We start from the raw sequence: 13,993 nt of genomic DNA, 5'->3' as shown, positions 1-13,993 counted from the left end.
CACAGACTGATATATTTCAAGTGTTAATTTTGATGATTATAACTGACAACTAATGAAAACCCTAAATTCAGTATCTCAGAAAATTTGAATATTACTTAAGACCAATACAAAGAAAGGATTTTTAGAAATGTTGGCCAACTGAAACGTATGAACATGAAAAGTACGAGCATGTACAGCACTCAGTACTTAGTTGGGCTCCTTTTGCCTGAAGTACTGCAGCAATGCGGCGTGGAGTCGATCAGTCTGTGGCACTGCTCAGCTGTTATGAGCCCAGGTTGCTCTGATAGTGGCCTTCAGCTCTTCTGCATTGTTGGGTCTGGCATATCGTATCTTCCTCTTCACAATGCCCCATAGATTTTCTATGGGGTTAAGGTCAGGCGAGTTTGCTGGCCAATCAAGAACAGGGATACCATGGTCCTTTAACCAGGTACTGGTAGATTTGGCACTGTGTGCAGGTGCCAAGTCTTGTTGGAAAATGGAATCTGCATCTCCATAAAGTTGGTCAGCAGCAGGAAGCATGAACTGCTCTAAAACGTCCTGGAATGCACCTGCGTTGACCTTCGACCTCAGAAAACACAGTGGAGCAACACCAGCAGATGACATCTCACCAAACCATCACTGACTATGAAAACTTTACACTGGACCTCAAGCAACGTGGATTCTGTGCCTCTCCTCTCTTCCTCCAGACTCTGGGACCCTGATTTCCAAAGGAAATGCAAAATTGACTTTCCTCAGAGAACATAACTTTGGACCACTCAGCAGCAGTCCAGTCCTTTTTGTCTTTAGCCCAGGCGAGATGCTTCTGACGCTGTCTGTTGTTCAAGAGTGGCTTGACACAAAGAATGCGACAGCTGAAACCCAGGTCTTGCATACGTCTGTGCGTAGTGGTTCTCGAAGCACTTGACTCCAGCTACATCCACTCTTTGTGAATCTCCCCCACATGGTTGAATGGGTTTCGTTTCACAATTGTCTCCAGGGTGTGGTTATCCCTACTGCTTTTACACTTTTTTCTACCCCATCTTTTCCTTCCCTTCGCCTCTCTATTAATGTGCTTGGACACAGAGCTCTATGAACAGCCAGCCTCTTTGGCAATGACCTTTTGTGTGTTGCCCTCTTTGTGCAAGGTGTCAATGGTCGTCTTTTGGACAACCGTCAAATCAGCAGTCGTCCCCATGATTGTGTAGCCTACAGAACTAGACTGAGAGATCATTTAAAGGCCTTTGCAGGCGTTTTGAGTTAATTAGCTGATTAGAGTGTGGAAATATCCTTTCTTTGTATTGGTCTTAAGTAATATTCTGATTTTCTGAGATACTGAATTTGGGGTTTTTATTAGTTGTCAGTTATAATCATCACAATTAAATGAAATAAACACTTGAAAAATATCAGTCTGTGTGGAATGAATGTTTCACTTCTTGAATGGAATTAGTGAAATACATCAACTTTGTGAACATATTCTAATTATTTGACCAGCACCTGTATGTTGCTCCTTGTGTGTCACTCAGGTTAGGTCTGTTTTGTCTGGGTTTGTGGCTAGAACTTGTGTTGTAGTTTCAGTTTGATACTTAGAGTTTAGCTATCTTTTGCTGACCTCTTTTAGGGCCCAATTTGTTATTAATGCAAATTTCCTTGTATATGTTGGGTTTGGGTAAATAAAAGCCAATTTGTCTTTAAGAATCGATTCCTGTGTCCTGTGTCCACCTGCTTGGTCACTGACACAGGTGCATTACACAACATTTTTCTGTTTCTTGCATGTGATATATGTGTATCCCCACACTACATGCAAACTACTGTATCTTGTCTGTGCAGCCTGCACATGCACTGTATGATGATACGCAAGTCTGACATTTATGCGTGAGTGTGTATGGCCGTCGGGAGAAGTGGAGCTGAAGTGAATCCTTACATAACCAGGTTCAAAGTGAGCTGTAGTCAGCCGGCCTGCATCTACTCTTCAACAGAGACACAGCAGAATACAGGGAGAGAAAGAAAACATTTCAAAGAGAAAAGGATAAAAGAAAAAACTGTGCACAGGAGAGAGTAAAAAATATTCTTGAGCAGCTACTTCCTGCATGGCAAATGTATCACAGGTGATTGATTCAAGTAGTTCTCCAATCAAAAGCGTCTTTCTAGGTAAGGCTTTTTTTTTTACAGTCTGATAAATCCTGGTAAATACGTGAACAAATTATACTTTACAGTTGGTAATTACAGCATCTACTAAGTAGGTAAATACAGACCAAACTTTCACTTTTATCCATCAACTTTTACCTTGCAGTTGTGACAGGTTTATGTTGATGGTGGTAGGTTTTACTTCCCGGGAATTTACTTAACTAATTGTTAGAAACACCTCCTCTACTCATCAGTTGAAGTTACAATTGCAGTTATCCAGGATATATGTTGCTAACAGGCCAAGTTTAATTATGTCTTTCAGATGGGCAGGAGTGGCTTAGTAGGTAGAGTGGCCACCTACCGACCAGAGGGTCGGAGTTTCGCGTGCCGCTCTTCCCGACCACATGTCGTTGTCTCTGCAGGCACGACACTGAACTCCCACCAGCCCATCGCATCCCCAGCTGTGCAGTGTCAGTGCCAAGCCTGGTAGAAATTTTGGTGGGTTGCGTCAGAAGGGGCATCTAGCATAAAACAGTGTTAAATCAACATGGGGACAATTGATCCGCTGTGGCGACACCATACACAGAATAAGCCTAAAGTCCCCCCCCCCCCCCCCCCCCCCAAAAAAGGAGATGTACAGGCTAAGAAATTCTGACTGACAGCCCATTGTCAGCCAGTTTTCAGCTAGTTTCCAGCCAGTTCTCAGTCGTCCCCCATTTCCTGTTGCCTGAGCTCAACAGAAGTAGCAGAAGTAGCTTAGCAGATAACAACAGATAACATTCAGAACTTAGACCTTACTATACGCTACCAGTTAAGTTTTACAGCAAGAAGAGAGTCTGAGGTTATTTAGTAGCATAATGTCATAGCTTTGTTTTACACTCACAGTTTTTAAACTTTGTTAAAGACACAGACATACAAGCAGCGTCACTCTTACACTAAATATCTGTTTGCAATCAGAAAACAGAATAGAAAAAATGTACAAATTCTTAATAAAGTCTAACATGTTATTTTAGTTATTCTAAATAAAGGTGGAAGTGGATTGTTGTTTTGAAGTTGTATTGTGTTCTTCTTGTGTGTTGGCAATAGCATTTCTGTGAAAGCAGAGATATATACAGACATAATGACATGGCTCTGTCTTGACTCTCCAGCCTGTTAAAACCAAACTGGTTCTTAGAAGGCTTGATAAAGTGGTCAACTCAACAGCTCCTGCCTAGCTCAACTCTCTCTTTTAGGTCTACAATCCCTCCCGCCCACTGCACCCTGCCAGCCTACGTCGTATCGTGGCCCCATCACCACACAAAAGATAACCAAGCAAAACTCTTCATCTCAACTCTACTGCAACTTCCTGGGCACTTATATTTGAAAAGAAAACCAACCCTGTTTTTTCTTGCACTTGCATCTCATAAAATGCAAACACTTTTTATCATAGCACTTTTCTAATGTTTTCTCCTTAACTAAGATGTTTGCCTGCCTTGTACCTCACTTGTAAGTCGTTTTGGATAAAAGCATCTGCCAAATGATTAAATATAAATGTAAATGAAAGAAACAGATCTCTGATGTGTGGCACTGCAGTGATAGAGGTACTGTATAACGATATTGTCCATTGGCCTTGTCTTGCACCTCACTGTAAAATCAATCGCCGGCTATATTAAATGTTTGGCCAGTGTTTTTTTTTTTTTTTAACTGCGTTAACATGCATGTAACCTGGTTGCTGGAAATCTGTAAATACATGAAATTAATAATCAGAGTGTATCAATCAACCACATTAACCTTATTTTTTAAGACAATTAATAGCCATCTGTAGATCCTGTTTTGAAGCAGGTTGCTTAAGGGCATTAACAAGGTCATGCTGCTTTCTTTAAGACATTTCTGGGTTCACGAATCTGAATAGATCACATCCTGCATCTGGACACATCCTGCCATGAATCACCCAGAAGTTTTTGGCTGACACATCTGTATCTAGAAATTAGAATAGTACTTTTCAATAAATCACTTTTTCTTGCATAGTTATTAAACATAGCTTAAAGCATTGAGTTAATAATTTACCCTTTACTTACCTGGTTATAACCCCTCAAAAACAGTTTTCTTGCAGATGTTTTTACAATTTACTCAGTTAGTAAAAGGATATTGTACATTTAAAGGAAGGATGTATGTTCTGCCACACTACAAAGTAAAACATGACTTTTTCTGTGTGAGTAAGCTGAAACTGGACTGTTTGTTACCACCATAAACCTTAGAGAACTGCAGCTGTTACTTATGAGTAGTAAAGGGCATGTTTCTCGCAATTAGTTAGGTAAGCAAATGATTTAGAGTTATCAACAATCTAAACTACAAAATACAAGGGTTGATGGACCAAATTTCCAAGTATTTCAACTTTACAGTCTCTGTATTTACTATTCCTACTTATTACATGTTGTAGTTGCATATATGAATGGGAAATAAACAGCTGTCTCCTATCCCCCTCTTTTTAGTTCTAGAAAAAATCATATTTTCCTGAATGTCTTTTTCTATCCCTGAAGTATCAAAGCAAATGCCGATTTCTACAGTCTGTTCTGGGTGTATATTAATTGTATTTGCTGTGATTTCAGTCGTCTACACGTAATGTATGTAAGGTGTGAAGGGTCTTGATAGGACCTGCGGTATCTCTATCGAATCTCATCTCTATCGAAATGCACATGCTCCTGTTGCCTCAGCTCCTATGATTGGGAAAAACTCTTAAAATGTCAAGAAAACCAGCTATTTTTTTTCTTTCACTCAGCTTGATTCACACCGCTAGGCTACTCGCCCCCTCATTGCACAAAGATGTCAATCAAGCTCAGTTTTTACATTTTTTCTCAGCGTGTTGCCAGGTCAGTAATGGCTGCTTGATTGTTGCTTTTCCCATTTCCCCCTCCCTCTCAAAAAAGTTAGTTTCTTTGATAAGCAGTTTAATATTTAATCTTTTATACCACTCATTGATGTGCATCAATCCATAACCATTTCTGCATCTGTTTTGAGGAAAACTACTACTTACTAGCTTCTTTATGACTTTTAACTACATTTGAGTCTTATTCAGATAATAGTTTGGTCAGGTAAGAAGTGTTATTTATTGTTGTTGTTTTTTTTGCCACCAACACACCTACATCTCAGTCACTGGTCTCTGGTGTTAATTTCCTGTGCCTCATACAAAAACCAACTAACCAAACCACCTCCCACCGAATTCTTTTTGTTACAAGAACATAAAGCATGGCCAATCCACACAAATGTACAATAAGTAAGTTTTGTATTAAACATATTAAAAAAACTATGTAGAAGTTTTTGATTTTAACAAAACAGGTTGGCACTGGTTATCTAAAATGCAATGGAATAAGCTGTCAATAACAGTATCTATTGAAAGACTTTCCTCTTTTTGGTTCCTACTGGAAAACAAGGTATTATGTGTTTCCCCTAAAACAAGCTCCCTCTGAAAGCCGTCAGTGCGAAGGGGTTTGTATCTCTACAACTTTGCCCGACCCCTCAATCCCAGAGAAACTACTATACATGAATGTGCAAGATTTAGGATTGGGCCCAGTCCTAAAGTGCACTGAAGGGTTGCGTGTACTAACATAGGTCTTACTGTATGTACTATCTGTATTGTAAGCACTGCATTCTTTGAGTTGCTGTAACCTTTTGTTACTCGTGTCTTGATATTTCTGTGTTGGAGGCCCTTCGGAGGCTGCCCATTCATCAACACATAGTGGGTAACAGACAATATTCAGCCTTTTGTATGTGCTGTATAGGTGAAGTTTTTACCTATTCTGTACAACATCTTACAGTATAATAGAACAAACCTGTCCACTAAGTCACGTAGTGTTATGTCAGTTTTTGTTTTGTTAATCTACAAAAATCCAACTAAAAAAACCCCCAGGTTCTTTGCTAAACCTCAAGTTACTAAAGTGGATTTATCAGATGAAAGTGAAAGTGATGAAGGGTGAAGAGTATTTTTGTAGTAGTACTTACTTTCTAAAAGCTGAGGTTAGAGTATTATCCACTAGCATTCACCTTCTTGAAGACAAGCTGAACTACTAGGTATTTTTTGTTACAACCCAAAAAAAGAAGGTGACTTCTCTCTCTTTTCTGTGATATTTGCTCACGGGGAAAATTCCAAGTGACGCTGATGAAACAGGACCAAAATCAAAACAGCATATAAGAGCATTTTTCCTAAATAGTCTACTTTGTGATTATGGCTGAATGAGGAGCACTCTTGAAAGTTGATGGCAAATAAGCTGCTTGGTCAAAGTGAGCTTCCTTAAATGGGATAAGAGCAGTTCATCATCAAATAAAAGAGACATGATGATTGAGCAAATAGGTTCTTTTTTTCTGTGTTCCCTCTATATGCGTCCTTCCTTTTTCTCTTTTGTTTCCTCTCTCTTTCTCTACATCGCTCTTTATAACTTAACCAAAAATAGCCAATGGGCAAATGGGAATCAAATTACATTCACCTTTTACCTTCACTGCTCTGTGCAATTAGTGTCACGCTTTCTTGTCTTTTCAAATTGACACACTGCTGTTGTGCTATGTAATTATTTATTTGCCAGGGGAATAGTTCTCCAGTTTAAGCACAAACTAATGACAAACACACACAATCTAAAACGCAAAGCCTACGTGCCCTATTTTATTTAACATGTTTAATGTGCCTTTTACCATTACAGGGTCATTGTCTCGCTGCTTACTAGCGACTGTCAAATTAAAGGTGTTTTTGTGTTTCTTGTGTCGATTAAAAAAAAAAGAGGTGTAAATAACTAATGTGCAACATTTTCTGTGTGCCGAAATATCAAAGGTAAAAATTTGGGGTTTGAGCATCAGGACCCAAATTCTTTCTAGAGGTGTCCTCTTCTTTGCCTGTTCTTCTTCTTTTTTCAAACTGTATTTTTTCTGATCATATGGTGGAAGGAAAAGGCTGGGTCCTGTTCTTCAAACCACACAAGCCTCTCCGACTCCCACCCCCCCCTCCCTTCCCGCTCTTCACTACCACCACCTTCACTCTGCACCTTAAACCCACCACCCACCCAGCTGACACAAAAGTTAGATTAAGGGAACAAGGTTTAAAGGAGAGACAAAAAAAAAACCACAACCAGAGGGGCCATTTCAGTGGCAGCCATTTTCTTCTGCAGGGGCAAGAGAAGGAACCCAAAACCAGTTTTCTTTGATCTTGTGTCTTTTCTTGTAATAAATCTGTGTCTGTGATGCCTTTTGTTTTTGTTTTTGTACTCTTTTTCAGAAAAAAAATATCAAACCAATAAGCAAACATGAACTCTTGCTGATTTGTCCTTTTTGCTCTTGCTTCTTTTCTTTTTTTGATATTCTTTTTTTCCGTTTTTGCCAGTAATCTTTTTTGAATTTTCTCTTTTCTCTTTTTCCCCCCTTTTTTTCTTAACCCTAGGTCCGCTCACAAAAAAACACGATGAATCTTCAATGAACAAGCCTCGAGACGAAGGTATTTTTGTTGCATGTTTTTCCTTTTTTCTTGTTTTGAAGTCTTTTTGGGGGATATGTACACATTCAGTAGAGTGGAAAACACACATGCACAAACAGATACGCGCACACACACAAATAAAGCATTTCTTAAGTGGGACTTTGGATAAAAGATGCATACAGATGTGTTGGTGTAAATGTATATGCTGACTCAAAGCTGTGTAACCTATGCAAACCATCAACCTTATGTAACCTTGGATAACATAATGCCTTGGCAAATGAACCCAGATGCTCTTCATTGTGAAGCCATGTACAAGCAGCTGTGTGTGTTTTCCAGAGGTCCTTATCATGCTCTCAAATGACAGAGAGCCTCGGACATCATCATCATCACTATTGTGCCCTTGAAAATCTATTGGCCAGCTAACAGCATTGTCCCCGAAACCAAATCGTTGTCAGGATTTTGAGCAACAAAGCACCTATTGAGACCAGACACAATGAGGCGCATTAATATTACGCCTCAATCCCCAGCTCAAGGATGAAATTGCTATTGAGTAGGGACCTACACAAATATTAGGCTAGCCCTATTCCTAGTCACTGATGATAACATCAACTCAAAGAAAAAAATTTTGGGGACATCCAAGGACACTCATGCTCCGCTCTGGAAGATTTGGGTCTAATCGGCTACTAAAATAAGGACACAGGAGCCACAGCCTGCTGTTAATTTATCTCCTACCTGCAGCACATATTCTGTGGAGGTGATTTTATCTGCACTTTCATCCACCTCCGCCCCTCTTTTCCTTGTTCTTTTGTACACGTTTCTTGGAAAAAAAGATGACTGATGATATTTTGATACATATTTCTCTTTATGCTGTTTTGAGGGTTGTGTGGGTGAGTCTTTTTCGTAATGCTCTTTGATTTTTTTTTTTATTGTTTTTCTTTTTGTTTTTTTGTTTTTTATTCTTTATTTTTTTTTTAAAGTTGGAAGTCAGAGAGAAAGTTTGACACGAGCATTTTCTTGCTGTTCAACCATGCTGGCACAGACACAACTTTTTGAGCAACAAGCATTCAAAGCCCAGTCAATATTTGTTTCTTGTGTCATCACAACATACAGTTTATCTCATTTTCATTGGCTGTTGTTAATTCCATTACACTACCTCAGCAAAAAAAAAAAAATCCATCTCAGGTGCAAGGGGGGAACTGGAGCTCAGCTACTGCAAATAAATCCAACAGGATACATCTTCAGATACTAAAAATTATTCTCAGGCAAAGAGACAGACTTAATGTCCTCGCATAGGATTACTGATACAGGCAACAAATAAACAGATGAAGTGTATAGCAATGCAGTTGCAGATAATCGCCTTTGCATAAGGCTACAGATACACAGGCCTGGCAAGAATTAAGCAGTTTCCCAAAGGAAATTAGCTCCAGTACGGTCACATTAGTTACACTGGTAACAAGGGCCGTGGCTTTTGTTTTGGAAAAGCCCAAGAGGTCACGAGTCCAAATCTCCCCCAGAACTGCTTCATTTTTAATTCATTCAACTGTGCACATACACTGTATTTCCTTAGATTATCTACTGTATGACTGCCTAATTGCCTTGGTTTTTATCCACACTCCCTAGATATAAATCTAATGAAGATATACTAAATCCCTCCAATGCATATTCATATATTTTAGTACATTTTGTCCGAGGTTAAAAATTAAACTCCCTCTTCACCTAAAAAGTACTTTGCCTACTGTCGCTACACGGTTTGACCTTTACTTTTCAGAGTTTAATAATACAGCAGATGGCTCTTTTTACAGTTGCCATTAACATTTAAAAATGACCAGTATTTGTAAATGTATATTGTGAATTATTTAGTCAGAAAAATAACTAAATGGACTCTAATAAGGAAATTGAACCTGTTTTTGGAAAATCCGACACATTTATTATTCCATGCAGAATATTTGTATATATCTCAAAACACGTCTGTGGGGGATCATTGAGTGTATTTAGCCCAAATACATGGCAAGTTTAACTGTAGAATATACAATTTTCAGGTTTTTGAAATTAGAGAAAATCCATAAACTATAGCAAGGACATGAAGGGTGCTAGTGTAAGAAACCAAGTTTAGGACAACATAGTCTTATATTAACCTGCCATAAACCCTCCTCAGCTGCCTGACTTTTCTAACCAACAAATAACATCCTTAAGAGGCTGTACACTCTTCAGTGAGAGAATCCTAAAACAACATGGCCATCTCTTTTATACGATAAAAGCCACAGCACGCACAATCATTCCGTCCACCATTTTGTCCTCATTCTTTCAGCCGGGAATCAACAGCCTTTTCAATTTGGCAGCTTTGAAGCTGTATATTCTAGGCCATGCCATATTTTAGGCCTATTCACAAGCTGTTCTATTCAAGGAACAAGCACATACTGCACATACTCATGAAGAGCAACAAGAAATTAAGGCAGCGTCCTTTACCCAACTAGATGGCTTCATTCAGCAGCAGTAGTCTTGCTCTCTTGCTTCTGCATCAGGTGTGAGGGAGTGAAGCCTATTGGACCGCACTGTTTCTCAGTGTCGATGTTCAGAAAGATTGATAGAACTTACAGCTCTCTGCACTGGTGTGTGTGTGTATGTGTGTGTGTGTGAGAGGGAGAGAGAGAGACAGGAGAGAATTACAAACCTGAATAAGATTGAACTAAATCAAGAAAGAGACAGAGAGAGTGTGTTACTGTGCTGTGCTGTTTGTCAGCTGTGATCAGAGACAAACCAGAGCCACCTGAGCCCCGAACCTGGAACATATTTCTGTCAGGATCAGACACACACACACACACACACACACACACTGTAATATAAACAGAAGCACAAAATACAAAGCCTGTGAAAGGAAATGCACGGTAAAAAGTAAATTGAAAGACCCAAATTAGAAGAGTTGATGATTACAATTTAAATCATACTGCATAAGAAATGGAAAAGAGGGAGAAACTACCAACTGTGATTACCTAGCTTTTTAAAAAATTACATAATATACATAGTTTCTGATTTGATTTAAAAGTGGGGAGCTACAGGAGGCTAGTATTTGACAAGCAATCATTATGCAGAAGCTTGTTCTGCAGCACCAGTCTGCAGCCAGTCGCTTTTAAGTCCTGAGATCAGCCATCAATATATTACAGTAGAACCTCCAGATGATACATTCTGACAGTATCTTGGTCTTTGAAGCAGAAAAGAAATCAGAAGCAAACAAAGAAAAGGATGTAAAATATTTTCTTTAACTGCAAATGTATATAGTATGAAGGTGAGTTCTTTCTGTGTCCCAATACCTGATTGAAATGTTTATTGTCTTTTCAGGCTAAATGTTGCTCATTTTTCAAACATTAGTCATGCAAATTATGTGATGGATCGGCGGGAGCTCTGGCTTTTTCCAATAATGTAGTCAATTTTCTTCATGACCAGTGATGATAAGAATATGAATCATCCAACTGGGTATTTAATTACAGTATAATATTGAGTATCATTAATCATACAAAGATGTGAAAGGTTTAGATTTTCCTTCAATACTGGAATATTTTCAGATACTAGTACTGTTGAACACAGGGAGGATAGAATCAGACATTTTTATGGTTTTAATTTTACATTGCATAAAGCCTTCTGGTACCACATGAACTAAAATAACATGGTATGCAGTTCAATGATTAAACGGATCGTGCTTAAGTTTCTATAGAGATCCTTTGACTGGATGAAGAATGCTGACTTCTAAAGCTCCCTGCACATAAATTAAACAGAAATAAAAAAATTTATAATGAAGGTCTAGCTGATTTGAGTATTATCATCACATTGAATGGTCAATATTAGTTGTAGTAGGTACCTACTACATATAATCAGATGATTACCATCAGTATGAGTTTTGGTCAGTCAGTCATAACCTAAACTTGCACCTTTTGTCCAAGAACCGTATTGTTACTCTGCATTTACAATTGTAACTGACAACAAATCTCGAGTATATGAAATGGCAGAATAATGACCTACTGAGCCTTCTGGCATTTGGAGCAGGACGCTCCCAGGCCATATCTATGCTGCTGATAACAGCCCTTGAATGGCATGATCACATTCGAAGTGGATGTAAATTTCACATCCGTGAGACAAATGTACGTTATAAATTTTAAAGAGACATAGGATGCACTTTTTTAAAGGCACTGTCAATAATCTGACTGTAAACAAAAGTGTCCTCAGTGTCTTGTAGCCATTACACATTGTAATAATCTCCTGGTATCTTCCAGGCCCTTTTCTCCCTGCCTCTTCCTCCGCCTCCCTTGTTATACAAATATTTATTGGTGCATCTTTCAAGCCTGTGCTGTATATTTATTTAATTTACATTACATTTTAGAATGTTTATTTGTTTGTCTATAAGTTTACTTTTTTGGTGTTCTTTAAAAATAAACTTAGGCTTTAAGGACACTTTGTATTTCATTTGCCATATTAGTAAATAATTACAAAGAACTATATAGTTTATTGTGATTTGAGAAAGTTTTTAGGTCAAATCAGTTTAGCGCAGCACAGTACAGTCACAGAACAGAATCAAATATTAATCAAGTAAGAATATGTCTGTAGCATCAGAAGCAAAAGCCCACAACATAAAAGTTACACAACTCTGGAAACCGTGTGTGGAGGACAAAGAATAAGGAAGGAGCCACTTGAATAATTGTCTACACTCCCACCAGATACAATGTTATAATACCATGTAATATATGATATAATAGATGAAGTTATATCCTAGATATTTTGTGCTTGTACCAGGCTTTTAAATACCACTGTATACACAAAAACTAATGACTCAGATCCTTGTGGATAAACAACAATGACCACAATAAAACAGTAATGACCAGGATCCAGTGATAGCAGTTCAGCAGAGCACTGTCAGCATTCATACTTCTGTATCTCATTATTAGGACGTTATTTATCTCATCCAGGAGGTTGTAAACAGCAAATGCCCCTGCTCTTAAGCAGAATACTTAAGCAAATGCTAGCAGGGTCTGAAATTAGTACCAGCGAGGCAGCATGGGCTTGTGAAACCTTATTTTTTTACTGTATGCTCAAAGCCAAAACAATGGCTTTGTAACAGGCTTTTGATTAACTCCTTGCAACATTGGCTCTGCAGAAAGTGGTTCTCTCACCGGCTGAATGCGAGAGTTTTAATTGAATATGTCGCGTAATACCAGAAAATGACTTGAATGTCGTGGAGCATTCCCAAACAGAATTCTCTGGCTGCCAGAGACTGCTGGTAGTGGCAGGGGTCTGCAAATTAATGTGAGGATCACAGAGAAACACATTTTAGCAGAAATGGCGGTAAATGAGGACAATAAGTGAGTGAAAGACAAGAAAAACTGACAAAAAGACACAGAGGGACATTAGTTAGAGTGATGGCCTCACCAGATAAAGTCACGTCTCGATGCTTTGTGTTTGTTGATGGCAAAAGCTAGATGAATGATGTCAAGGAGTGTGGATTTATCGCAGAGAGAAGTCAAACAACAGAAGACATTCACGATGCTCTCTACTGGACAGCAAGATGGTAGATTTATAAGAAGGAATAATAGGATTCTTACAATTCTTTCTCGATTTTGTCCCATTTTCTTGCCTGTTAAACTCCTCCCCTGCTTGTTATGTGGCATTTCCACTGCGGTTATAACTCTGTGAGCAGACGCTGGCCTGTGGGCAATGCAGCATCTCTCCACATCGGCTTCTCTGTTCGTGCTCTCAGACATGCACATTCACTTCGAAAACATTCGCTCTCACTCACTCACAATCCCTCATTTTGGGAAAACGGCGCCATGTGAGGACAGAGGCTTGGCACGTTTCATTTATTTCATGTAACTACAGTAGGAGCATCCAGGGGGACGCTCTCATGCAAAAGTCTTTCATTTTCCTGCAGGCTTTTCACAGTAGAGAGTGTAAAATTCTATGTCCTGTGCAATACACACTGTAACCACGACGTCTCTAAATTGCCAAAATAATAAAGAACAAGGAAACTGTGAGTAGCAACAGAAAATATGAATGCTAGCATTCACACTATTATTTATTTCAACATTTCTACATCCTTATGTGAGTTCAAATGACATTATTGGAGGGTTTTGACTGGAATGAGGTGACAGGGATAAGATGGAGTAGAAAGCTGAAAAACGATGAAAAGTGAATAAAAGAAAAAAAAGTTTAGAGCAGATGTGAACAGCTTTCTATGTGAATCTCCAGAATAAAACAACATAACGTGTGGTTTTTGTGCAGCCTTGTGCAGAGAACTACACACGCTAGCGTGACAAGGAGTGAAGTAGCACAGCACAGCACGGTTTGGCACAGTACAAAAGAGCCCAGCACAGAACATGATAGAAACTTCTACAGGAAAGGATCAACAGCACTGTCAAACGAACTTTATTTTAACATTACTACAGAGACTCAATCTTTTGTCTCTCTCTATCA

General features: G+C 38.8%; 1 protein-coding gene across 5 annotated transcripts in view; it reads left to right on the top strand.

The window, feature by feature from the left end:
• Positions 1–13,993, top strand: part of nlgn2a (neuroligin 2a) — a 175,262-nt gene that overhangs the window by 84,160 nt on the left and 77,109 nt on the right. For 3 of the 5 annotated variants that reach the window (XM_067523854.1, XM_067523853.1, XM_067523852.1), the window contains one exon: positions 7,505–7,558. The exons of 1 other annotated variant lie outside the window; for it this stretch is intronic. In XM_067523854.1, the coding sequence (XP_067379955.1) occupies positions 7,505–7,558 (54 nt within the window). Of the gene's footprint in view, positions 1–2,425; positions 2,602–7,504; positions 7,559–13,993 lie in introns of all 5 variants that reach the window. One more of the 5 variants, XM_067523856.1, reaches the window with a different exon arrangement.

The sequence above is a fragment of the Channa argus genome, chromosome 12, assembly GCF_033026475.1.
Source record: "Channa argus isolate prfri chromosome 12, Channa argus male v1.0, whole genome shotgun sequence".
NCBI classification, from domain to species: Eukaryota; Metazoa; Chordata; class Actinopteri; order Anabantiformes; family Channidae; genus Channa; species Channa argus.
This window is presented reverse-complemented; position numbering and strand designations above follow the sequence as displayed.